Source organism: Ictalurus furcatus, chromosome 11 (assembly GCF_023375685.1).
Source record: "Ictalurus furcatus strain D&B chromosome 11, Billie_1.0, whole genome shotgun sequence".
In the NCBI taxonomy this organism is placed as follows: Eukaryota; Metazoa; Chordata; class Actinopteri; order Siluriformes; family Ictaluridae; genus Ictalurus; species Ictalurus furcatus.
Window position 1 is genome coordinate 25170589 of NC_071265.1, and position 26743 is coordinate 25197331.

General features: G+C 39.7%; 2 protein-coding genes across 4 annotated transcripts; both read right to left on the reverse strand.

Annotated features, from left to right (window-relative positions):
• Positions 1-467: 467 nt before the first annotated feature.
• rereb (arginine-glutamic acid dipeptide (RE) repeats b) lies at positions 468-17594 on the reverse strand. Of its 3 annotated transcripts, none has more exons than XM_053635840.1 (18): positions 17019-17594; positions 14589-14637; positions 14253-14377; positions 14016-14115; positions 12244-12342; positions 11685-11765; positions 11441-11594; positions 11242-11334; positions 9321-9517; positions 8976-9149; positions 8732-8842; positions 5884-7097; positions 5407-5629; positions 4652-5306; positions 4229-4369; positions 3941-4118; positions 3104-3140; positions 468-1350 (listed from the first exon to the last, which is right to left on the reverse strand). In XM_053635840.1, exons 1-17 carry the CDS (start codon positions 17042-17044, stop codon positions 3116-3118), a joined length of 3645 nt encoding a protein of 1214 aa, XP_053491815.1. In that variant the 5' UTR covers positions 17045-17594; the 3' UTR covers positions 468-1350; positions 3104-3115. The 3 variants fall into 3 exon arrangements, with proteins under 3 accessions (XP_053491815.1, XP_053491814.1, XP_053491813.1); XM_053635839.1 differs by lacking the exon at positions 3104-3140 and adding an exon at positions 16802-16918 and having other exon boundaries at positions 17019-17129; XM_053635838.1 differs by lacking the exon at positions 3104-3140.
• Positions 17595-18017: 423 nt separating this feature from the next.
• On the reverse strand, positions 18018-26743 carry eno1b (enolase 1b, (alpha)). The gene is made up of 12 exons (XM_053635841.1): positions 26331-26743; positions 24473-24561; positions 24172-24267; positions 22821-22879; positions 22664-22733; positions 22244-22377; positions 20260-20482; positions 19970-20167; positions 19585-19786; positions 19050-19158; positions 18760-18818; positions 18018-18365 (listed from the first exon to the last, which is right to left on the reverse strand). The coding sequence occupies exons 2-12, from the start codon at positions 24555-24557 to the stop codon at positions 18299-18301; spliced, it is 1302 nt and encodes a 433-aa protein (XP_053491816.1). The 5' UTR covers positions 24558-24561; positions 26331-26743; the 3' UTR covers positions 18018-18298.

Sequence of the window (26743 nt, forward strand, 5' to 3'; positions counted from 1 at the left end):
CAGAAGCTTTGAAACCTGTCCTGTTTGAGCAGAGTGTACAGATGAGGAGGTGAGAAAGCTGGACAGACTGTAGGACTAAAGTGCTGCCGCATCGCTCTCTTTAGATAATAGGTGAAGTGAGGCGCACTATCAGCAGGTAGTCAAACTGCGTTGTGAGTAATGTAGGAGTAATGTTCACCGAAGTGAACATAGACGGACATGTAGATGAAATGTTTAAACTAAAATAGTGAAATTTGTTTAGCTTAAAAGAATTTTGTTAGAAAATAAATCTTGGATGCCACAGAAGATATGAATGATACAGATTAATATACTAATTTTAATTCTAATATTAATATGCAAGTTGTTCAGGGTGGATTTTTTTTTCTTTTCTTTAAAAGGGGAGTGTACATGTAAGATTGTGTACTATCACACAAGGTTATATTTTGAATCGAACCATTCATACATTCAATACACACTTCATAAAAGGATACTTTCAGTATTTACTGGTTTATTGTAGAAAATACTGTCTTTTTGGCTGTGGTGTAAAGAAAACATTTTGACATCAGTAGTAATTTCGAGTAATGTGGTTAATAGTTCTAACTGATGTCCATTTGAGCACAAATAATGACACTCCACTAGTGGTCACAGCTAGCTTTATATTGTTACTCAGACATAATACTTTATCCAGAGATATATGACATGGTGTCAATTAATTACTTATTTGTTATTAATACAGTTTCATATGTATTGCAATAAACAGTCCAAAAACTATTCTCTCTCTACTGTTATATACTGATAAGAGTATTCCCTCTAAGATATACCTTAAAAAGAGGAGGTTAAAGAAAAGCTATGATACAGTATTTAAAGCATGCACTTACTGCACACAGGTTCAATCGTCTTTTTGAGTCCAAATCTAACATTAAAACACTCATTTACACATGTAATATATTATTTGATACATATAATATGTACAGTATTATAGAGTAGGTTTCAATAAAGTTTCAACTTTAAGCTGTATTGTGGATATTCGCGATACTGGACAGCACCTTGCAAATACTAAATACATCTAGTGCTTTAGCACAGCAACAATATTACAATAGATTTCATTTTTAACAGTAAAAACTGATAAGTAATAGTCATGCAACAAAAACAAGTTGAATGTGCTTGGAGGAAAAGAAAAAGAAAAAAAAGTTCTTTCATACAATACCACAAAGTAGGGCAGAGTCATAAGTGCTGAAAGAAAGTAAACTGATTCTGTACAGGGTTCCTGCAGAGAAGAACAGCTACCACCCTGAATACAGAAATCACCCCATAGTCCACAGTGTATGGCAACCATTTCAAGGCTGCTTGTCTCCCTCTTTCTTCAGACGGCTGTTGAGCAGATAAGAGCACATTTTTCTTTTTTAAAAAATGTAAGAAAATTTTTATTTTTTTTTTTTAAATCACTAATTGTTTCCATATTTTTGTCCTGTAGTGTTAAAATACGCAGTGGAATATAACTAAACGAATGCAACCAATATGCAAAACATTTTTAAAAAATAAAAAATAAAAATAAAAAGGGGATATTTGTATTTGTTTTACTTGCTTAGAACTGAATATGAAATTATACAACTTAAATTCTCAAATTTGATTGGTCAGAAGGTATTGATTTTCTAAAACACCAACGCTGACTGTAGTTCTGGCATATCACAGGTTTATGAGACTTGTATGGCGGAGAATCCATGTAAATGGATTGAAACGTGTGTAATTGTACGTATGGTGAGATTTTCTTTGAGGGGACATTTATTTATCATTTTTGGATGGGGAGTCACCAGTGTCAGGTCTTTGTAACAGTCAGATAAAGCTGTAACTTGAAGTTTGACACAGAAAAGTTTTGAAGGCAGAGGGCTTTGTGCTTTGCTTTTTCTTGGTAACATGACAAGCTGTTTTTTTGTCTTATTAACTTCAAGAGAAAAAAAAAAAAAGAGAGGCTGGTAAGGAAATTACTGATTAACTGTTATGATGTACGTTACAAATTGGATCTAAATTGTTTCATGGACGGCTCCCAACTTTAAACAAGCTATAAATGAATTAAAAAGTAAAACGTGTCATGAGCTCCGGTGCGGATACAGTAACATCGCTTCGCTTTGGGCTGCATTACACCACCTTGGTGTTCATCGTTTTCCTATAACAGTATGCCCTGTCGTATTTCATTCCAAACAAGGAAATGCGCTGACATTTTATTCAGCTAACTTTTCAGTCCGCTACACTCAGAGGCTCCAGTTACACGATTTTTATAATGGTTGTGTGTTGGAAGGTTTTCTCGTGCTCTCTTTCATGCATTATAACCTATAAATAATTCTACAAATAATAATAATAATAATAAATCATTTAGAACATAAAGAGTGAAGGCAAATGATCAAATGAGGAAATGAGGAAATCAAACGATAAGACGTATTGAAGAGCAAACTGCATTTGGGAGTGACATCCATGACATCTGCAAGTTACCCCAAAGAGTAATAATAGGGCTTTTCACACTGCGCTTAACCCCGGATTAACGTCGTTCTAAACCCCGCTTTTAACCCCGGGTAGAGGAACGTTTCACACTTGTAATTTAGAAGCGTGGTTAGCACCGCTTTTTACCCGGGTTATGAAACCCTGCTCTGGAGCAGGGTTAGTACCGCTTTTGTGGTGTTAATCCCACATTGTGGTGCCAAACGTGTACAGTGTGAAACGATGCGATGTTAGAACGCAGGAGCTAGAAGCTTAGCAACAGACACCCAATCAGAAATTTAACAGCGTATTCCTCATATCACGTGCTTCATACAGTCACAGAAACCCTGCGTGTTGTGTAAACAGTAGCTGTAGCGTTTGAGGGGGAAAATAATAATAATGTCAAATGGTGATGGAAAACGTGTCAATTTACACGTAGAGGAGACAGTTTTATTTTTACAGTTATGGTTAGAAAAGTCATTGTAACAATTCCCTTTTTGCTTTGGAGGGAAATGAGGAAAAGTGACGCAGCCATGACAACTCGAAAGGGGACCATTTTTTAATTTCGCCTTTAGAATATTTTTAATATACACACACGCACACACACGGTACATAAGTAATCTCGGGCTAGTTTAGAATCATCACGCGTTACCTGCTGCCGGTTCTACCTGCCTCCTCTCCGTCCACAGCTGATGATCGACCAAGCCCCGCCGCCACAGTCATTTATCCAATCATGGTTGTTGACACAGCAAATATGCAAATAAGAACGTTAACCCAGGGTTTAGGAATGTACAGTGTGAAACGTCAGATTATGAATACCCAGGATTAACTGTTAACCCCTGGTAAAGTATGAGCAGTGTGAAACGTGAAACAAGTTAACCCAGGATTCTGTTTACCCGTGGGTTAGAATGACCCAGGGTTAACTACTTTATGTGTGAAAAGCCCTAATGTTTACTTTATAGTTGCAGTTCATCTGTTTTAATTTAAAAAAAAAGTTCACATACAGGAAAGTAGAAAGTATTTTCTTGCTGTTCTATCAATATGAATAAGAAAGTGTGCATGTAAACCTTTCCAGAAGTACATTAACTAAAACAGACGAGCAGCGTCTGGTGGTTACTATAAAACTATATACATGACAGGATGAACCTGCTGTTTGCATATGTCTGCACTAACCAGCGCTGAACTAAACTAATTATCATCACATGTGCAGCGATAGCTCAGTGGTTAAGACGCTGGGCTACTGATCGGAAGGTTATGAATACTACCGAGCTGACACTGTTGGGCAAGGCCCTTAACCCTCAACTGCTCAGATGTATAAATGAGATAAATGTAAGTCGCTCTGGATAAGGATGTCTGCCAAATGCCGTACATGTAAATGTAAATCATCACCTTTAAAATAATTCAACTTTTTCAGCTGAAAAAGTGCTTCTTTTGCCGGCAACCACATAAAGCTTACATGTTTAAATGCCAACCTAAAGTCCTCGCTCACCTGTAGTAGTCTTCTTGGCTAGGGTGAGGAGCACCGTGCAGGTGTGCGTGCCCATGTAGCCACTGCTGCTCCAGTGCCAGTCTCTGTAACTCTGCTGACTGAGCCTGCATGGCCTGCAGCTGATGTGCAGCTGACATGGGACCCAGTGGTCCTGGTAATTCTCTTGGGAATGCTGCTCCTAAAATATAGATAGATAAAAATAGAAACAAAATAATAAGTCATACAAGCAATGTGATATTCCATATTATAGAGATGATACTGCGATATTCTGTAATCCAGGACACTCACCAAAGAGAGGGTGCCGCAGCATGTCGTGTTCGTGTGGCAACTCACTGAGCAATGGGTTGGGAAGTGCACCTGGCGGGTAGGGGAACCGGGCCAGAGGGGGACCTCCTCCCAACGGCTCCACCAGTGGGTGGGGCCCAGAACCTGCGAAAGGACGAGATCATTGGCATCTGAGTCAGAGATTTTGCTATTGAACTTATATATTTCTAAAATGATTTTCATTTGTTTGAATTGGTTCGCAATATTACAGTGTGGGTGTGTCAGCTACTAGGAAAGGAAAGGCTACTGTAATTCACCAGCAGAGGCTCCTGTAAAGATATACCCCCACCTAATGTCTATTCAACATCAGAGGTTTATGATTATTCAACATAATGTCAGAGGTTTGTCATTATAATGCGGCACTCTAATCAGAGCCAAGATTCTCACCCTGGTTGAGTGGGTCCTGCTGGTGCAGATGGAGGTGGGAGTGGATGTGTGAATGCTGGTGGTGATGTGGTGTTACATTGAGCATCTGAAGTCTGGTCACTGGGTCTACAGCAGATGCTGCCATCCTCTCAGCATGGAGTCGCTCTGCAGTCAGTCGTTCAGCATACGTTAACTCAGGCCGCACCATGTTGCGCTCCATGGCTGGGTGGTATGGCCCAAATGGGTGTGGTAGAGCCAGAGCTCCATGGCGGCCCAAATGATCCATGGGATTGTGAGATGGATGCAGAGGTGTCTCCAGCTCAGGTGCTTTCACCTCAAAGCCCGGTTTCATTCTCTCACGGATTTCACGCTCTCGCAGCTCCCGTAGTGCGGGATCAGCTGCGTATAGGCCCTGCATGTGATAGGCCAGCAAGTGGTCAGCAGGCCCCAAGGGTGTGAAGAAGGCGTGGCCACCACGATGGGTGCCAGGCGACAGGACATGAGGCCGTGCATACTCGCTGAGTGTACGCAGAGCAGGTGTATCAGGCCCGAGGTACGGAGGGACGGCGGCCACTGCTGCAGCGGCTGGGGCCTCAAATGATGGGCGTCCTGGTGGCATGGGTCCAGCCAATGGCAAATCCCCCATGCGCCCTTCATGGGAAGAGCTGGAGGCTCGCTGCGGTTTAAAAGGAGAAAATAGATTTCAGAGTAGCCTATTTAAAAAAAACTGGAAAATATGGATACACTAAGGTAATAAAATAATCACAAGCACTTACAGAAGCTTTGTCTGAATCTCTTTCTCTCTCCCGCTCCCTTTCTCTCTCCCTCTCACGCTCCCTCTCTCTTTCTCTACTCTGACGAGCGCTCTGCTCTGCCTCTCTTCTGAGTCTTTCAGCAGCTTCCTCCCTTTTCTTGGCTAGTTTAGAGTTTGCAAGAGGGGTAAAGTAGAAGTCTGTGCGAGCACAGGAATTGTAGCCTCTGTTCAGACGTTTGATGAACCTGTTAATAATATAAAACATCGATTTGTCCATTTAAAATCTCTATAAAAAAAATTCATAGTCACTTTAAAGAATTCACAAATGGCTCCAATCATCACTATTCAAGTCACTCAAACACATAATATTACTAATTATTGTTGCTGCTTAAGTCTTCAGAACTCACCCAAAGGGTTTTATCAATTCCGACAACCTTCGGCAAGCAGCGAAACATCATCAAGGTTATATATAACGAGACACCACTAATTAGAATAATACCTGGCAGACTGGCTTGCATGGCTGGGGATGTTAACCACAGTGGGTTCAGGTGAGGGAGTCCTATGTGGAGGAGGCGGGCTTTCACAGTTCTCGTCTTCATCTACAGGCTCTTGTTTGATGGTCACAAGCGCTGGCCCAGCAGGCACACTTGGTCCAGAGGAAGTGGATGGCTGTGGGCCCGGGACTGCAGCAGAAGATGAGGATAGAGTGAATGGAGCAGTGGATTCAGGCATAGGACGGTTCTGAGAGAGCAAAGGGTGAGGACAGGGTGAGGCTGGGGTTGGAGGGAGGCTGGTAATAAGACTTTTGCTTTGATGGCCCTGGGACTGAGTCAACACAGGCAGTTGAGGCTGAGGATGAGGATGAGGCTGGGGCATAATGTGCAAGGGAGGAGGTTGAGAGCAGGGAGGATGCTGAGCAGGTAAAGAGGCCAGAGGCTTTAATGCTGGAGGTGGAGGCAGATTGGGGTGGATCTGCAGGAATGGTGGAGGAGCAGAAATTGGAGGAATTGGCTTGTGAGATGAGGGGATAGGGGTAGTTGGTGGGGGCTTGATTTGAGATGCAGATGTCGGTGGCATAGGAGAATGGAGGCTATCCCGCTGAAGTTGAAGGTGCTTAGGACCAAATCCATGAGGATGATGGGCACTGGATGGATGATTCTGAACCTGACTGTGATGGTGGTGATAATGAGGGGCAGACGGAGGGAAAGACTGGCCCTGCCCTGGACCTGGTCCCTGGAAAGAAGTGAGCCCAGTGGGAGGCTGGGATGTGGGAGGAGCCTCCGAACACCTTTGACTCCTCCTATGAGCGATGACAGATGGATCATCCTTGGGAACATCCACAGGGACAACGACCCGTGAAGTGGTGGTGGTGCTGCCGGTGGTAGTGATGGTAGAAACTCCAGGTGAAGATACGCTTGATTGTAAGGGCTGAGGTGGCAGAGCAGGTGGAGTCTGAGAGGGAGCCGGAGTAGCAGCTGCTATAGTGGTAACAGGTTGCTGTGATTGGCTCTGTGGTCCAGCAGGAGGTTGAGGTGGAGGGACAGGTGAGTCTAAATCACTCTCATTGGCTGGCAAGGGGCTGGCGAGGCTTGGGGAGGAACTGCGGTTGTCCTGGTCTATATCTTTAGCATCACTGCTGCCGTCCTCATTAGCACTGCGGCTGTCTGAGCTTTCACCTTCACCCTCTCCTTCTGACTGGGAGTCTGGAACCTCCTGAGTAAATAAGACAGACCATCCAAATGATTTAGCTATGAAATTTTAATATGGAGCATTATTCAGAAAAATATAAGCCAGAGCATCAGGACTAAAGCTGTCCACAATATATATACAGTCATGTGAAAAAATAAGTACACCCCATGGAAATTGCTGGCTTTTTTTTTCTTTTTACATATTTGGGCAAGCAAATATTTGATCATCTTTGAAACAGTGCCTATTAATAACGTTGATATACTTGAACAAATACACAAGGAAAATGAGCTTTTTGATCATTTATACAATAGAAATATCAATAGATATGACATTGTTCTGTGGAAAAAGTAAGTACACCCTTGGCCTCAGAAGCTATTATTGCCTCCTTCTTGTAGGTGTTTTGCATAATTGTCCACCGGGCTTGCTGGAATTTTTGACCACTCTTCCATGCAATATTCTTTCAACTGCAAGATGTTTGAGGTTTTTGTTGCATGTACTGCCTGTTTCACATCCCCCCCCACATCATTTCAATGCGATTCAAATCCGGGCTTTGACTAGGCCATTCCATAACCCTTCATTTCTTCTTTCTGAGTCATTCCTTGGTAGATTTGCTAGTGGGCTTAATATCATTATCCTGTTGAAAGGTCAACTTTCGGTTCAACTTGAACTTTTGGACAGATGGCCTCACATTATCTTCAAACACTCTTTGATATGATGACTCTCATAGATGAATCAATGAATGCAATGCAAGTCCCTGAGGCAGCGAAGCAACCCCAAGCCATAACATTTCCACCACCATGCCTCACAGATGGTATGAGGTGCTTCTCCTGAAGAGCTGTCTTTGGTCTGCAGCAAACATGTTTGCTGTTACTGTGGCCAAACAACTCCATCTTTGATTATCCTGTCCAGAGAAAATGCAGGCCTGGTCTTTATCTATATGCTCATTGGCAAACTGTAGTCTTGCAAAGGCTTTTTCCTGGCAATCTCTTTCTGATTGTAGAAGCATGCACTTTGACCCCAACAGCTGCAAGACTTACTAGCAGATCCTGTGATGGAATTCTGGGGTTCCTGGAGACTTATTTTTGCATCAGACCTCTTTTTGCATCTTGGGCTTAATTTGCTGGGACGGTGTGACAAACTGGCAGTCTTTTGAATTCTGCGCCATTTGTAGATGATTTTCTTTACAGTGTAATGATGTATTTCAAATGATTTGGAGATCGTTTTAAATCCCTTGCCAGACTTATAGGCATCCACAACCTTTTTTCTGAAGGCCTTACATAACTCTTTAGATCTTGGCATGATGACACCACACACCTCAACAGCAAAGGGAACACCAGACACTAGATATGAGAGGGGTATAAATAAAACAGACTCCACCTGCACTCCCTAAGCAGGTTCTAATCACTGGCACCCAATATTGAACACCTGACTCTAAATTTATGGATTTGAAGGCATGATAAATGTAGGGATGTACTTAATTTTTCCATGTGACTGATCTGTTTTTATTATTATTACTTATTTTAAGTAATTTAAATTAATTACATGTAATTAATTTAAATTGTGAAAATTACTACAAAATGTCCATTTTGTACGTCAGGTGTACTAATTGTATTTAGGTGTACTTATTTTTCACACAGTGACACCCAATGCCATCTTACTTGATTCTTTGGCCTTTTCATGGTTTTTCTTTCTGGTTCATCTGTATCTGGTGCAGTGGTGTCTCTCTGTCTCTTAATTCCTTTTACTAAGGATGCTTCCACTTTTATCTTCTGAAATCCGTTAAAAAAATGAAAAGGTTACTTGCCTGCAGACCAATTCTTGGATCATTAAAAAAATCAAAACCGAATATTCACATGCATGTAAATTACTAGTGGCCTAGAACATGAAAATAAACATTACTACCTTCCCAGCCTTCCCAGCCATAGCTTTCGCATCAGCACTGGATGCCCTTGTTGCCATAGCAGAGGAGCCAGTTCTGGAGGTGTGGCCGCTAGCTCGGACTTCGTCATTGAAAGGAGACAGACTTGTGTCAGGGCTTCCTGTCAGCCGGTTCCGCCCACTTCTCAGGGAAGACATCTAAAAGGTGGAAGGTGTAATTATTTAAACCTGCTATAGTAGGCTTTATTTTAACTACTTTTAATTTTAGAACTCAGACATAAAAGAAGACACCAAACCATATTAACTTAATGTTAATTTATGGATAGTATTTGGTGTTAAACTTGAACTGAAGACCATTGTTGAGCTTACTGATGCTCTGCTGCGCCGTGTCTTCATTCCCTGACGTGCACCAAGCCCTTCATCTTCGTCTCGTACAGGTTTGAACAGGTAGGGTGGATCGGCTGGCTTGGGCACAGGTGGCAGCCGTCTATGTTTGCTAAAGTGGGCATGGCAAGTCGTGCATAACAGGACATTGTCACGACCTCCATGATGCCAGTCTTTAGAGCCTGGGAATAGTGTTATTACGCACAATAAGCACAAAACTCTCCCAAAAGTACATAAACACAGTGTGATGAATGCTCATAAATTATGTGTCATATTTATTCAAAAATTGTTATCAAAACAAATGTTTAAAGATACATAAAGAACAAATACTTGTCAAGCCCATAAAACCTAGACTTTCATTTGCTTGCTGTCTTTTTAAGAAGTATTCAGGCAGTAGAAGTAGCTAAAGCCCCGGTGTGTAACGTTTCTGTCTAGAACCATTTTATTGGCTTTTATTTGTAAGGGTGACCTTTAACTTTGTAGTACAATATACTATTTGGAGCAGTCATGAAAACTGTGATGCAATTGAGTTGAGTGACAGATGTAACCATCAATGTGTACCAGGATGTTTTTTCCTTTTATGTGGCAAAGAACTATTTTATATGTGAACAGAATCATATTTATGTAGGTAGGAATGAACATAAAGTGACAATACATGCTGAAATTAACAGGTGCTAAATTTGCTGGTATACAGTATACAAAGCAGAGATGCTAACTGTTAATTCTAGCGGACAGAGAAAAAAATTTACAACAAAAATCCTAGCATCACGGTTTTAACCTATCTATGTATTTGTTTAAAGCTGCGGTATCAAACTTTTTTGGGGTTAAAAATGAACAAAAATCAATTATTGAGCAAGTACATCAAAAATCAGTGTTCAAAACTGTCTCGTTACCTTACTCCGATTCACAACGGTAAGCTTGACGTCATTCGTCTTTGCATGCTTACATCATATCCGTAAACAGAAAGAAGAAGAGCTGGCTCCTATATCATATGTGTGGGTGCTGAGGATGGTGGAGTGTTTGTAGCCTGTTCTTACAACAGTTGCTTAGAACTGAAACTTGTGATCTAGATGGCTGCTTTAATCTGGATAGTTCTGAACGCAATCATTGTTTACATCTGGGGAATCAGCTGTTGTCAAAAACCAAGAAACCTCAAACTGCGTAGAGCCTCCAGTTAAAAAGGGAAAGCGACAGAGCCCGTGCTAAAATCGAGAATAAATATCGGCATAGCTTTTGAAAGGTGATGACGACTCAGAGATCTGAAGGGATTAAAGACTGACGCAGAGATGACTTCTTTTCTGCTGAATGGGTAAAACTTTTCAGTGGTTCAATAAGTGGTTTAGTCATTTTAGCTAGCTAAAATTAGCACACTTGTTCTCTTGTTTCAGCGAGGTATCGGGTTTCCTGTGTTGTTGTTTTTTTGTTTGTTTTGCTATGGTCAGCTTTTCAAATTGCACTTGTTTTCTGCTAGCTATGAGAGAGAGCAACTCACCTCTGCTTCAAGAAAACCGTATCCGTCGCCACCTCCGTTGTCAAGTATTGAAGCTAATATATAATCCATATGTATACCTCAAACCATCAGATTCATCCGTACAGAGGAGCAGTGCTGAGGCACAACCCATGTTGTTTAATAAATAAATAAATAAATAAATAAATAATCTTTTTTTTAAAAAAGCAACTTGCAATTTTATATTCCAAACAGAGATGGCGATAGAGAAGCAAAAGTTCAGTACTGCAGCTTTAACAAAAAGAAAAATAGCTCCACTCTTCTGGTGAAGAATGAACATGCCATTACAGACACCAATACCTTCCAAAACTAAGAATAAGAACGTAACATGTGGAGACTACACAGGAGTATAGGAGAATCCAGCACCAGCTGTAGTGCTGATAGATGTGATGTACTTACTGGTGGTTAGACAGTGGCTGCAAACTTGTCCTTTTTCCCCCTGCTCACTGTCCTCACTGTCTATATCATCCTCACTGGCTGAACTCAGCTCCACTGCAGAGTGTATAAGAAAGACGGCAGGCATTAACTAAGCTTACACTTACAGTACTCACCAGACATTACACACCAAAATGCCACTTATGTGTAGTGCCGAACTCACTAGATGAGGTGCGGGAGTTGGTGTTGGCGTTTGCTACGGTGTTTCGAGTTTTGACCTTGCGAGATGCAGGCTGCCTGCGGTGCTGACGCTGTGGTCGTGACCCCACAGCTTCAGGAGTTTTCTTCCAGTAGTAGTAGAAGGTAATTAACTCACCCTGAAGGCAAAAGTGCGTTGGATATTTTAAAAGGAACTTTAGCCATTCATGGTTTACTTGGTAAAAGGTACACAGCAGAATTCTTCCTACCGTTTTCTTACTGGGGAGCAGCTCTTTGCGGATCCGGAAGAAATTTTTGCCGTACTGCCTGAGACCTTTGATGAATCTCTTCTGTAATTAATAACAGAGTAGAAGGAAACTATTAACAGGTGTGTGGTATAAATCTACTATTCCGTTCTCTTTTTTAATAATTTGAAGCTAGGAACTCCTCTCAACAAAACAAACAACAACAAAAAAATCAAATCATACAAATATTTTTTTTTAGATATTTTATGTAAGAATAACATCATGACGACATTATATTAGTGGAGGACACTGTACATACATACATACATTTACACACACACACACACACACACACACACACACACATATAGGCTCTAGCTCTGAATGATTAGCCCTAACAACGCCCCTGATTCTACCATACTATAAAAATGTATTCTTGTGTAAATCACTTCATATTAGCTTCAATGCCACTTCAAAATGACAATATGCATCTGAAATATCCCGTTCTTTAAAATATATGCGTTTCCTCTAGAGTATTATGAACAAACAGGAAGAATCATACTGTTAAATCATCATTTCTCACCACTTCATCCTCTGACCAGCATTTCTCTATGAGTTTAGGGACAGGTTTCTTCACCAGGCACTGAAGAGCTTTGGCTGCATCATACTGGCTTTCATGGAGCTGAAGGAGGTGAAGAAGACAAACAACCTTTTTATACAACCATTCATTCCCAAACAGAAAAAGACTTGGAAATGTTGATAAAATTTTGTATCGTTGTATCCACTGCATAAACATAATTTGTACTCGATTGTTTAAACTCCAATGTAATGTAATGTAGTATAATACATCAGCCTATAATAATATCAGTTATAGGTGAGCTAAATAGGGTATACAGGCTAAGCCAGTAAAAGGTTAACAGTTCTGTATAATAACATAACTAACTTCTTATTTCATAAACTAAATGTTTACATTATATACTACATGCTTATACTCCAAACTTATTACTAATTTAAGCATATTATTCAGTAACTACAATAAAATTAAATGCCAAAAGTATGCAGTTATGAGAGTAAGTAATGTGCGTCTGTGTCTACAGATGGAGTTTGAAGGGTTAATTAAAATCGATGCTCTAATACAGGGGTTGGGAACCTATGGCTCTTTCAGTGATTGTCTATGGCTCAACGACAGGAACAAAAATAGGAATGACGAAAGCTAGTCTGTCAATTCAATTAAAATGCTACATATTTTTAAATATTACATAATTCATAATCGATGCCTGTTTGTCATGTATACACCAACATGTGGCACAACAAGCTCAAATTTCACTGGACAATGTGAAGCAGAGCATTACTTTCCCGCTCTAATTCATAAATCAGTTGAAAACGGTCTGTTTTAATTTTTTTAACAAGGGTGAAATGGCTAAAAGAAAAAAAGAAGACGAGTATCGTTCTTTCCAGTCCGAACAGACAGACGGATTTGCATATTTGGAAGTCACATTAATGGCAAGTAGTGCTCGGTTTATTCTTAATTACGTACTGCATCTTGTACTGATTTACCATTTGATGAAACTATCATAATTGGTTAAATTAAATGACGTCCAAGTGCCACCTACAGGCGTATTAGGTGAAGTGCAGGCTGTTAGGTCAAGAACAAGCAAAACGTGACATGGCCTTTATTACATTTCCACTTTTTTATAATTATGCAATAATAGTAAAGATAGTAACTATAGTAACAAGAAGACATATATAAAAAACATTTTTAAAAATTTCACTTTTTTTCTGGATCTTTAAAGAAAAAATCGTAACTTTTTTTTTTTTTTTAGCTTTTATGGCTCTGCCAGCTGAAAAGGTACCCAACCTCTTCTCTAATGGCATGAAAAGACATACTGACAGCCAACAAAGCTTTAATACACCTGAATTCTAATAGAGATGTATGTTTTTTGGCAGTGGGGCTGAACATATTATACTTCACCAGGAGAAAGTCTCTGACATTTCAGTATTGCTCATGTGATCTATTTCCTTGGTGTGCAGTACAGTATTACTTAAAAAATTAACCAGCTGCATTTCAGTGGACATTTAAAACTGAAATGGGCTGGATTCTGTTTCAACGGTAGAACACATATACATAGTATAACAATATAAATCAAACATGCATTTCAGGTTTTGTATTAAATAATAAGTGAAAACTAAAATCCAACTGTCAGTTCTCAGTATAGTAGTGGTGATTCTCCTATCAGAACTGGAAAACATGTGCGCTCAGATTATAACATAATAACTACTTTAAACTACATGAAGAGTAACACACAGTATATTTGCAAAAGTAAAAAAAAGGAGAAAAAAAATCAATCAACTGACCGTGTTTAATGCATTCAACGTGGTATCATCGCGGGAGGCTGCAAGACAGCCATCCTCTGTTGACCCCCCATCGCACATCCCGGCAAACGCTGCCATGCTCCTGATTATAAATAAACAAAATGCCCAGGGATAAGACATATACATTACAAAAACGAAGGCCACAATTCAACAACACTCACACCTATAGTCATTTGGATTTAATTAAGTAGGTATAGCATGGAGCTAGCGCCCACTCACCTGGCAGCACGCAAGTACATGAGAAGGTCACAGTCGTTGACCCCTGGTGTCCAGACTAGCTCCTCTTTCTCTGTCACTGAGTCTATGCTAGGCGTAGGAAGCGGCTGCAGCTCAGGGAGTTTGGCCTACACACGTGCAAGCAAGCACATCCACATTTATGTACTCATACAAACACATAAGAAATACGAATATTACAGATACAAAAGTATGTGTGTATGATATTAATTAAGAACAATGCACAGTTAAAATGATTAGGGACCAATAATTAGTCTTCATGAATTTTAATCACTAATCCAATAAGATATTCTGGGTGGAATAATAAGCCTTTCTACACACCTGATGACTTGGACCCACTCTAATCTCCCCTTGCGTGCTGTTCAGCTGCCTAAAATGCAAAAATCCTGTTATTCCAAATGCCATCTAATCCCAATAATCCCATTTTAAAGCAATGCAAATGACACTGATATTGTAACATGAACATTTGAAAAACTCCTGCATATAAAAACAAACAGAAAAAAAAACACATACACACAATTTTTAAAAATCACCTGAATTGTAAATTATAATAAAAGATTTAAAAACACGAGATATTTAGGTGTGAGGGTTGACGCTGGAAAATCAGTCATTTAAAGTCTGTAAAATAGATATGTAGGCAAGATACAACTGAACAGAAGCTTAAGGATCCTGCTCAAGGACCCAACCATGGCAATTTGGTGGTGCTGGGATTTGAACCTGGACCTTCTCATCATTAAATCAAAGCCTTTCTCACTGAGCCATCACAACTAGCTCAACTAGCTTACATTGTTTCAACCACTTCCACACTGAATTAACTTACTCTCAATCAATGCAAGCTAATCAAGCTACGTGTGGTGGCTCAGTGGTTAAGGCTTTGTGTTACAAATCAGAAGGTTGTGTGTTCAAATCCCAGCACCACCAAAGTGCCCTGGTTGTATCCTTGTGCAAAACCCTTAACTTTCAGTTCAGCTGTATCCTGCCTCATTCAGGGCCGCCTGAGCAACAGGGGTGAGCTGGCGTTGTTTAAACCTGGCACTTTTCAAAATAACGGAGCAGTGACACAGCACTTCGGACAATAACAGACAGGCCTGACTCGGTTGAAAAACCAACCAAAAAAGTTCAGCTGGGGGGGACATTCCTCTTAAAGGAAATCACCTATGGGCGATAAAGGGTTAACCGTGCTTTGGTGCTCACTGGCGCTTAATAATCGTGTATTGAATCAGTATCGCTAATGTTTCAATATTTTCAGTGACAAATATGCACATATCGATTATATGTACATTCCTCAATGCCATTGTTCAAATAAAGTAAGTAAAAATGTTTAGCGAAACAGACTACAGTAACAAACCGCCTATAATGGAACGTGAACATGTCTTCAAGTTTTAAAGCATCTTTTAGAATTAGTGCTATCTAACTTTATGAACCATGTTTTTACTGTTACTTACTGCGTATGGAGTAAAATGCAAAATGAAGCACGTGAGGTTGAAAGAAACTACTCTGAGGTTCATTAAGAGGTGTGTTGTGCGCTGTTATTGTATTATAATCAGACCCTGGCTCCATATAGCGCCAAGAGCAAAATACACAGTTAGTCTATACGTTTTTATTGACAAATGACAGATGTACCTCTTCTCTCAGACAAAAACTTTGCCCCACCACTATTGGAGTAGTGGTGCCACCCCTGGTCTCAACTGTAAGTTGGTGTTTTGTTTTGTTTTTTAATGCATCAAACTTATGAGCAAATGTACTTGTTTATATTATTTTATACTATGTAAGATAAGTTCTTTACTGTAAAGCATGTTTACAGTATGTTTTTACAGTAATTATTGTACATAGGTTATTGGCAGCCCTGTCAGCTGTGTGTGTGTATATATATATATATATATATATATATACACACACACACTGTACTCCAGGATGTAATATCTGCTAAACCTGCAAAATGCAACAACTGTTTCTTTTCTCTTTCTCCCTTTTTAAATCATACTCGGCGTGATCTATAGTAAGTTATTTTACAGACACACAGACAGACAGACAGACACGCACACACGCACACACACACAAGACACTGTAAAAGTTCGAGGTGCGCCATGACAGGCGCCTCCTCAGCGTTTCCACCCTTTAAATCAGCTCGTGTTCAGTGTTAATCACAGCGAGTCATTCGCCTATCAGCAGTCTGGACGCTCAGTCCAAGTCCCGCCCATTAATCTGTCGCAGCCAATCAGTGTCCGGCGGCGTCGTTCCCTCCAAAGGTTATATAAACAGGGGCTTAAAACACGTATCGTCTCTGCAAATCACTAATTTCACAAAACGGGTTAATAGTGGTACAGAAAGCACAGTATTTACAATTAAAGCACGAATATGTTGTGCTAATTTGATCTGTTTTTACTAACGGCACCAAAACAGCTAATACATGCCCTCCCCCCTTTCCCCCCCCCCCGCCACCGCCGAGAATAATTTGACTACTAATTAGGCGAATGAAACTTAACTTATAACCGCAATATTCACCATAACTCTGATCATAAACATGATACAACCATAACCGGTGGCTGGTTTGCATCTCGTTGTGCTTTTCCTTGTGCCAGAGTGTTAGACGGCCTTCCCTTAGCGTCTGTGTGTAGCCGAGCGAGGCAAGCTGTCAAGTTCACAACCATCTATATTTGCAGCAGAATGCAAAAGTAACTAGCGGCATCGTGACAAACACGAGCAGAAATGGAAAAAGAGGCGTCTGTAAACCAGAGAAAGCCTACAAACCTTCGCGGACTGAACAGGTCGTCCATGGCGGAAGCTCTTTCTGTTGTGTTTACAGTTTGTTTTCGTTCTGCGGCGGCCCAAAACTATGCTATGCGCCTATTTCATACTCGCTCCTCAAAATGGAGGCTACGTTGAGGATTTTCTCCCCGAGCTCAGGCGATGACCTCAGCGTTCACGCGCCAGCCTACCGAGCTGCCGCTCAGCAGCGCTAACTGAGCATGTGCCGTCTCTAATGCAATCAGCTCCGTGTCCGCCGAGACAGCAGCCACAAACCGAACCCCAATACCGCACACAATCCCATACTACTACTACTACTACTGCTGCTGCTGCTGCTGACGGAGGGGTAAAATGGAAACCGAAACGAAAGCGTCGAATCACTCAATCCGCGCGGTGAAATTAATAACTAGATGTATCGCTAACACTAAATCACTTCAATCAACACTTCAAAATGGATGTCTGCTCAGTTCCACTTCTTCTTCTTCTTCTCCCTCCCCTAAAGGATCAGATTCACACCCGTGTAACTCCCATTATGTAATGGGTGTAATCATTTACTCCATCTTTACATCTGTTCCACAGATTTTCGCTCACTAAATCTTCCACTTAATTCCTACTCACTCACAAGACCATTTAAAAGTTTACATCTGCATGTTGGGATCTAATAAGATCATCACTGTGTAGAAATACATAGAAATTATGTAGGCTACAACACACGGTATTAACACACTCGAGTAGATGCAAATTTATACTGTCATGGTTAGATTTCCTTTTTCTGCCCTACTAATCTTGTCTCTCCTGCTTCTGCCCTACTTTTATTACCCCCCATGCACGATTAATAAAAGTCTGTCTTATCTTACATCTTAAGATTGCAAGGACATGTGAAAAGGATGATTCGGTGACAGGAATTCCTCGTCATTATAAAAGAATAAATGAATGCACTATGAATAATTTGTAATAAATTAATTTTACTTAATAAAAAAAATCACGTTGGGGAAAAAAAAGGTTTTTGAGGTCATGTTTATTTTTAATCTGCTGGAACCACAAGATGCTCTAAAACCACAGACATAATTGGCTCTTTATGAATACAATTCTTGGTAAGTTAGTAATTAATTTCACAGCATTAGTATTTTACCAACAAACAAATACTGTAGATTTGTTTATCCATTCTGAAATACTTCATATATCCACCCTTGCCAGTGATACAGTACAGATTTCTATAGATACACTTTAATTTTCTAGATTTCTATATTTCTAGATTTTCTGATGTAATCAGTAGTTCTGGCTCAGTTCAGTGGGTTCCTGAACTTCCTCCCTGCAAAATGAGCCTTATCACCCAGTTCCTCTTCAATTCTGTGGAGAGAAAAAAAATGAAACAATTACAAAATGGACAGCTGACTACAGTATCAGACAACAACAACTGACATACTGGGGAAGTGGTAGCTGAGCAGTTAAGGCTTTGGGCTACCGATTGGATTATTGAGAGTTCAAAACAGCACTGTTGGGACCATGAGCAAAACTGTTAACCTTCAACTGCTCAGTTGTATCCCATCCCAACTGTCAGTCGCTTTGGATTTGCAAATGCAAACAACTGAATATTTTAATGGTGCTCATAGAAAGAAGAAAAGTCTTCACTCCGGGGGCTTTATTTTATATTCAAATGACTATGCTACAGACAGCCGTTTCTGTCATGATAACAAGCAGGACTTTGTGCAGGTAACTGTAGTAATATGACAAAGACAGACACCTGAGGATCTGGTTGTATTTGGCCAGGCGTTCAGAACGACAGGGTGCTCCTGTTTTGATCTATAAACAGAGAATATAAATACGGTAAATTATACACCGCTTTTAAATCAACTGAAGAACATATCTAAAAGAAGTGCAGAAAGTTGAACAACATACAAACAGCTGCAGTTTTATCACCAAGTCAGTAGTTTGAGTGGTCTTCGTAAATCCCACACAAATCTTGTAAAATGGCTGTTGCACCCACATTTCCTCTCTAATTGCACCTAAATAAAAGGTTAAAACACTATGTACCTGTCCAGTGCACAGGCCAACCACCAGGTCAGCGATGAAAGTGTCCTCAGTCTCTCCTGAGCGGTGGCTCACCATCACACCCCAGCCATTGGACTGAGCCATCTTACATCTGCAAAGAAACAATAGGTCAAAGGGTCAGCAAAATGACTCAGTCACTCATAATTGCACATGCCTAATCTATATAATGATTTAAAATCAACTGATTACAGATAAATAATAGTAATTTAAGTAAATCACAACTTTCAAAAATGCAAAACTAATTATTGGTATTCCATGGCCATTTTAATACTAACAGGATAGTTGGATCACAGAAATGTTCACCTGTACAGCATTGCAAGATTTATCATTTTTAACATCTACCACTTCCAGCTTCTTCTCACAGTCTCCATATGCATGCTTATTTTAATGGTCATGAGTCACAGTATACTATGTAAAAAGAATCAACGTGTCTTTTGTAACCTATACAGAAAAAAGTAGGATGCCAGTGCCATTTTCTTGCAACCCAATGAATGCAACGAGTGAGTTGTGAACTCACGCCTGCAGGGACTCTGTTACAGAGCCAATCTGGTTCACTTTGAGAAGCAGACAGTTGCAGGCCTTCTCCTCCACTGCTTTGGAAATGCGTTTGGGGTTAGTCACGGTCAGGTCGTCCCCAACTACCTGAATGTCTGTAGTGCCTGTAAAGCTGGCCCAGGCCTGCCAGTCGTCCTGGTCAAATGGGTCCTCGATGGACACCACTTCAATAAAGGGACAAAAAATTAGAAATAACTGAACTAGTGAGCAAAGGGTAAAAACACTAACATTACTACATTGTTGTCATATAGTTAACGTGAAATGAATAAAATGTAACGCTTATATTTTAACGAGCAAATCAGAACAAATCAGGGCTCAGAGTTCTACAGACTAAAAACAGGTGGTACCAGGGTAATCCTGCACAAAGCTCTTGTACAGTTCAGCAAGTTCATCAGAGGTAATATAACGACTGGGGTCATCAGGTGACTTGAAATCCAGATCATATTTTCCATCCCGGTAAAATTCTGATGCTGCCACATCCATGCCAATAACAACTTCATCCGAGTAACCTGCTTTGCTGATAGCAAGCTTTAGCAGCTCCAGAGCTTTGGCAGACACAAATAGTACAGTTAACATTCAGCAGCTTTATATGTACATCATTCACAGGGTGACTACAACTACTTCATCACTTTACTACCTTCCTTATTCTCCAGGATATTTGGAGCAAATCCACCCTCATCGCCTACATTGGTGGCATCCTTGCCATACTTCTCCTTAATGACGTTTTTCAGGTTGTGGTAGACCTCAGCCCCGATGCGCATGGCCTCCTTAAAGCTATTTGCTCCCACTGGCAGGATCATGAACTCCTGCATTGCCAGCTTATTGCCCGCATGGGAGCCACCATTTATCACGTTAAAAGCCTTGAACAAAAACAGGCAATACATGTAAATGTTTCTCAAATGTCTGCATTCAATAGTGCTCACCAAATCAACTAACATCAAATTTGCAACTTTATAAGGAAATAAGTAACAGAGTGGACAAGAATCGAGACATTTCTCTGTACTGAGGGGAAAAAAAAAAAAAAATTAGATATATTTTATATTAAATCTGTTTAATCTAAGGGTGTTTTCACATTTATTTTAAAAGAACCAAACCCAGTTCACTTAAAGTGAATCAGAAAGGGAACCAGCCGGAAGTGACCACAGTTCTTTTGGCGTTCACAATATAGTGGTCCTCTTCGGCAACGAAGTGATCTCAGACCCGTTCTTGTCCACAAAACACAATTTCATAAGAATTCAGACCCCAGCTTGCACAGAAAATTTCATCCAAGTCATCACAGAAGGGACAGGGATCCTTAATTTCAGTGGACTCACCACTTCGACGCATTTTGTCACAGGTGCTTATGGACTTCCGACTTGTTTTTTTGTTTGTTTGTTTTTTTTATTACCTGGCATTGTAGTGCTGTTCTGTTATAGCCTCTTTCCTTAATTTTTTAAGAAAACAAAAGAAACACTTATGCTCTTTTGTGTTGATGATGGTTGCCATTTAACGCAATCCTCTTACCAAATTTCAAGAAATGCACAGCTCTCCTCCTGAGGCACACATAACCCCACAACCTGACATGGTGAAAAGTTGTGTTGTTTTCAGCAGTGACTGAACATGGCTGCAGGTACGGCAAGCCTCCAGGTACACTTGTCGAAACAAAAGGCAAAGTGAACCAGGACCTCATTGCCTTCACATATCATGAAGAAATCGAGCCACAAATGGACCTCCGCAGGTGGTCCGAGTACGGTTCGCTTTTGGGTCCTTTTAGAGGGGGTCTGAGATCAATTTGTTTGTTCACATATACAGGCTGAACCGCTCCGAGAGCATTTGGAGGGCTCAAACGTACTAGGTGGGAAAACACCCTAAATATACTTTTATAATGGATGTTTAAGGATATTTGTTTGGAAAGTTAATAAATGCAAAAAACACAGACACTTTAAATGAAGAATTTATTATTTGATCACCCATCCATCGTCAGTAACCACTTTACGGTTACTGGTCAAGGTTGCAGTGGATCTGGGAACTATCCTAGCAGCACTGGGCATGAGGAAGAAACACACCAAGGGGAAAATTTGCATAGCCAACCTAGCTACCGGAATGTTTTTGGGAGATGGGAGGAAACTGGTGAACCTGGAGAAATCCCACATGGCCACTAGGGCAACATGAGAAACTGAGGACCCTGGATCTGTGGAATCATATTACCTACTGCACCACTAAGCTGCACATACTGTAAATTCTTCAGTCAAAAGTATTTGCAAATTAAGCTATAAATCTTGGACATGGGACTACTACTAGAAGAATTTCTGGTTAGGTGTTCCAGGTGTAATCTGTATCAATGCAAGTATGGAAGGATTTCAGCTCCTGCTTGATTGTGCATGGATACCAGAAAGCACAAGTGACTAAAATTTACATTTTTGTAGTTTTAAGTTAATATTATATAATTGCTTATTTTAATCAACCGCCCTTATACTTCCATTATAAGCATGTTTTATTGGTTATTTGTATGCTTTATTCATGCAAAGAAACACAGTGAAATTTGTCAGTACTCACTGTCACCACCCTCCTCAAAAAAAAGGCTGAAGTATTCCTTTAATTCACTGTAGTTTCTGTTCAATTTTACTTTCTCTGCTACTCACCGGCACTGGCAGGATGACCTCTGGGTTGCCTGCAAGATCAGCAATATGTTGATACAAAGGGACACCTTTCTCTCCAGCTCCTGCCTTGCACACAGCCAGGGATACACCCAGGATGGCATTAGCACCAAACTGAGCTAAAACGTGAATGGATAGGACACACAAATTATTAGATAAATGAATTATTTTAAATAAATGAATAGTAGCTCATCCAAAAAAAAAAAAAAAACGGTTCATTTCAGTGTCCAAACAAATTTTTGTAGAACTCATCCGTTCCGCAAGATCAATGCGATTGCAATTCCTCTTTTCCCCCTACGTTCTTAAAGTGTTGTTCATGCAAATAAGCCAAGTATGGAAAAAAAAAAATAAAAAATTCCATCCCATAAATGAGTGAACAGTGGGTGTATTATTATAACAACTTACATTTGTTATCAGTGCCATCCAACTCCAGCATGAACCGGTCAAGCTTCTCTTGCTCAACTACAGAGATTCCCTAGAAAATTAAACCCAGTTCATTTTATGCGCAATAATGAAAAGTTTTCGATTTCATTTGGTAAAACTATTTGAAAATGCTTCAAACCTGTTCGATCAGTGCAGGTGCAATTATTTGATTGACATGCTGAACAGCCTTTGAGACACCTGCAGTACATTAAAAGCAGCATTAAACAAGATAGCCCAATAAATACACATTCCAGTACAAACCCATTGATCTTGCATGCATTGGGCTCAATTAGTGAACACAAAGCAGTGATCAAATTCTCAAATAGCCCCATTCCAGTCACCTTCATTCCAGCTATTCCTGGTGATGCAAGTAAAAATTTCAGCCAAATACCAGTATCATTAAAGTCATTCAAATTCACACATGAATGATCATGCTTAACCAAGGACTGCTCAGCAAGCAGGAATTCTGTTCAGTTTTCTGAACATAAACTCAAATTGATCAGCCCCGTTGTTTTTAATTCAGCATGCTATTATCAGATCATTCATCATCCAATCAACTCTTATTAAAAAAAAAAATAAAATAAAAAATAAATAAAAGTTACCTGATAATACCAAATAAGTACTACTAATGGGCCCTCATTTACAATTTATTAGATATAAAGGCTGCATAAGGGAACAGAACAAAAACAGCAGAAATGTACTCCACATGTAGATGTTCTATGTACACAAAGTTGCACACTTGTGATTTATAAGGGTGTAAATGATATTTTTCAGAAATATTAATTCATGCATTCATCTTCAGTAACTGTTGTGTCTAGACCAGGAACACTGGGTGAGCGATGGGAATTCGTCCATGATGGGACACCAGTCCATCACTGGGTAACATGCAAACACACATTTACACGCACATTCACACCACGTTTTGAGAGATGTAAGGAAAACCATATAGTCTCAATAGGATCAATGACAAACTCGAGATCAAACCGAGGACCTGAGAGCAATGAGGCAACAATGCTACACACTGCATCACCCTTTTTAAAAATATGACTTCTGGGGGAAAAAATATATATATATATATATATATATATATATATTATTTTTTATATATACTTTGAGAACACAGATTTATAAATAAATAAATAAATAAATAAATAAATAAATAAATAATAGCCTTCTTTAGTAACTTGACATATGAGACTTTTTATTAGAGGTGAAATCCTATACAATACAATTTAATCTTGCTAATCAATTAACTTTTTCCCTAGCTTCTTTAGATGCTAAATACCTAGAGGAAATCACCTACTGTAGAGGCTAATATACAGCTTCAGTGGAGAATGCTGATAGATTTCAGCTTTTATTTTATGGAAATATAGGAGATGTGGCCCCATTATACCACAATTTAGTAAAGAATCTTATTTATTAATTAACATGTCTGTGCTCACACACACACACACACACACACACACACACACACACACACACACACACACCTTTCCCCATATAGCATGATTTATCATTGTCCCTTAACTCCAGCGCTTCATAGATGCCAGTGGACGCTCCACTAGGAACAGCAGCTCGAAACAGACCTGCAGAGATAATCAAAAGTCAATGAAAGGTATCAATATGAGCTAAGAGACAACAATATGAATAAAAGATAATCAAACAATATATTCCTGTATTCAGAAACCTGAAACTATCTGAGGTTTGCTTGAGAACATTAATACAAATCTGTGAACAAAGTTCATCTTAGCTATGAACTGTCATACTCTCTTGAGAATAACAAAGACTCGCCTTTGTCTGTGTAAAGGTCCACTTCTACAGTCGGGTTCCCTCTGGAATCAAAAATCTCCCGAGCATGAATCTTCACGATGGACATGTTGCTGAAGAGCAACAAGATAGTAAAAAGGAAATTTATACACACTAACATTTCTTAAATGGTTTATATACAGTGTTCATAAAGTATATGTAAAGTGTTAGCCAAGTGAAAATACAAATGACTTAAAGCTTGAACATGTGTAATGTTTGTGAGAACAACCACTTCATTAAAGTAGAAGGTAACAATGTGCAGAACTTGTGCGTGTGCTTTATAAGACTCATCGCTTTAGCAGGATTTTAGCTTAGCTAGATTATCTCCTCAAACGCAACACATACACAGGGGTTAAACTGGGCAAGAGCAGTGATCCCCCACCACTGGTTTATATTAAACACTACATAACCTATAGTTTATTGTACTATAATGGATGGAAATGTAAACACACATACCAGTGTTAGTAATAAAAGTGACAATGTAATACAGTTCCTTTTAAATAAAACAGACAATGGTTTCCTTCATTCACAGCAGTTTCTTATCAATAAAGCAAAATGGATTTCGTTTCCAGTTGGGTTTATTTTTCACGTATCAGAAGAGAATCGAAGTGATTTCGAACATCGTTTCTGTCTTGGCATCAAATAACAAAACACTGAAAACATAACTTTGGTGATACCAATATTGAAAACAAGTATTACCATTTTAATCGATGACAAATTAATTTTAAATATACAACTTTAAAACTAAATGTGGATGAACTTGCAAATGTTTTAACCAGTGACTGATTTCAAACATGGAGCTAACATTTTCCTCACTGAATCCAAGGCACAGGATTAAGGGCCCTAATTAGATTTAGCAATGACATGGCGAACAAGTCAGCTATTTTAGGTGAACGTGGAGCACTGACTCACATATACGAGTCATTAGTCTTGCAGTAATTTAATAAAAATACAGCCACTGAATCCTCATGTCAGCATCTGTTTAAGTCTGTGTGCATGACGCAGCAGAACAGTGAGGATCTGCTGCGCTGCAGCTTGCTGAAGATGTAGTCAAGTGTATCAGGATCCATTAGCAGGATAAATGGAAATAAATCTTCTTAAAGAAAGACACAGCAGGCACAGTCACCATGCAGGGATGTTCACTGTATTTGTCAAAGCACATTTGTAGCGTTTTGCTAGTTAAACAATGATAAAAAAAAATTTAAGTTATATATTTTAAAATAAATACAATGCAAAGAACTGTTAAGTCAAATAGAGAGCATATTTCATTTCATTCAAACAATTTCAGCTATAATAAGGCAAGGAAGAGCAACCACTAGTCAGATTAAGAAAGAAAATGGCAATGAGCTGGAAGAGTCGGTTCGGAGTCGGTTGGTGAGCTGAGCCAAATGATCCGAATCACTGAAAAGAGCCGGAATTTCTGCGCATCATTTCTGTCCTGCTGATGAGTACTCCACTTTAATCGTCCAAAACATGCCTTGCTCATCAACCACTAAAGCAACTCTTTCTCTGCTAGGTACTGTGTGATATAAACGACCAAAAGAACGATTTAAAACAAACAAACAAAAAAAAAACCGTCAGTGCAGTCTGTTTCAGACTCCATGATCTGCTGTGTCACACTGAGCCACAACGCCGACCTTACGTGCTGCTAATCATTATAACATTACTAACATCACCACGTTAAAAAAAAAACATCATTTGACATCCAATTAACTCTCTGACTCACAGCTACCGTTTAGAGAAAACACTACCACATTGAATTTTAACAAGGATAACGGACGCAGCTGAATATGCACTTTATTGTGGAGAAAAACAATGAAATGCTTCATAAAATGCTGTTTACCTTGAGGATAGACACGCAGTGAAGAAGAGCTGAAAGACAAGGAGTTATCTGGCTGAATGAGCCTGAGTGCCTTATTACCACCGTCACGCGTTATCCCTCCGCACAGGATTGGCTACTAGTTGATATTTACGCGCAGTCACACTGAAAATGTCCAATCAGCGAGATGAGTGTATAAAAGAATTAGCCAATCCTCGTGCAGGAGGTGGGATTTTACCGAAATACGCGTGGAGGACAATAAGGGTTGAGGGATTCGTCTAGTGTCTTCGACATTACAATATACAGTATAGACACAGAGCACGTCGCCGTCTTCTGATTAAATTCACTGCTCTTCTGGTGTGTCTTCAGTGTACAGTGAGAGCAGTGTATATATGTATCAGCACGCAGTGACCACTTTTTTCGCTTACACCTACCAT

Bases quoted from the DNA above. Each gene is read 5' to 3' on its own strand.
- rereb (XM_053635838.1), bottom strand. From the start codon at position 17,044: ATGGACGACCTGTTCAGTCCGCGAAG. The intron at 14,638-17,018 runs GTTTGTAGGCTT...TTTGCATTTTAG, and splicing joins GACCTGTTCAGTCCGCGAAG to GCAGCTGAACAGCACGCAAG. The intron at 4,119-4,228 runs GTGAGTGTCCTG...TCTATATTTTAG, and splicing joins GCTGCGGCACCCTCTCTTTG to GAGCAGCATTCCCAAGAGAA.
- eno1b (XM_053635841.1), bottom strand. From the start codon at position 24,557: ATGTCCATCGTGAAGATTCATGCTCGGGAGATTTTTGATTCCAGAGGG. The intron at 22,880-24,171 runs GTGTGTGTGTGT...AATGTACTGCAG, and splicing joins ATCATGCTATATGGGGAAAG to GTGTCTCAAAGGCTGTTCAG. The intron at 19,159-19,584 runs GTGAGTTCACAA...GTTTCTTTGCAG, and splicing joins GTAACAGAGTCCCTGCAGGC to ATGTAAGATGGCTCAGTCCA.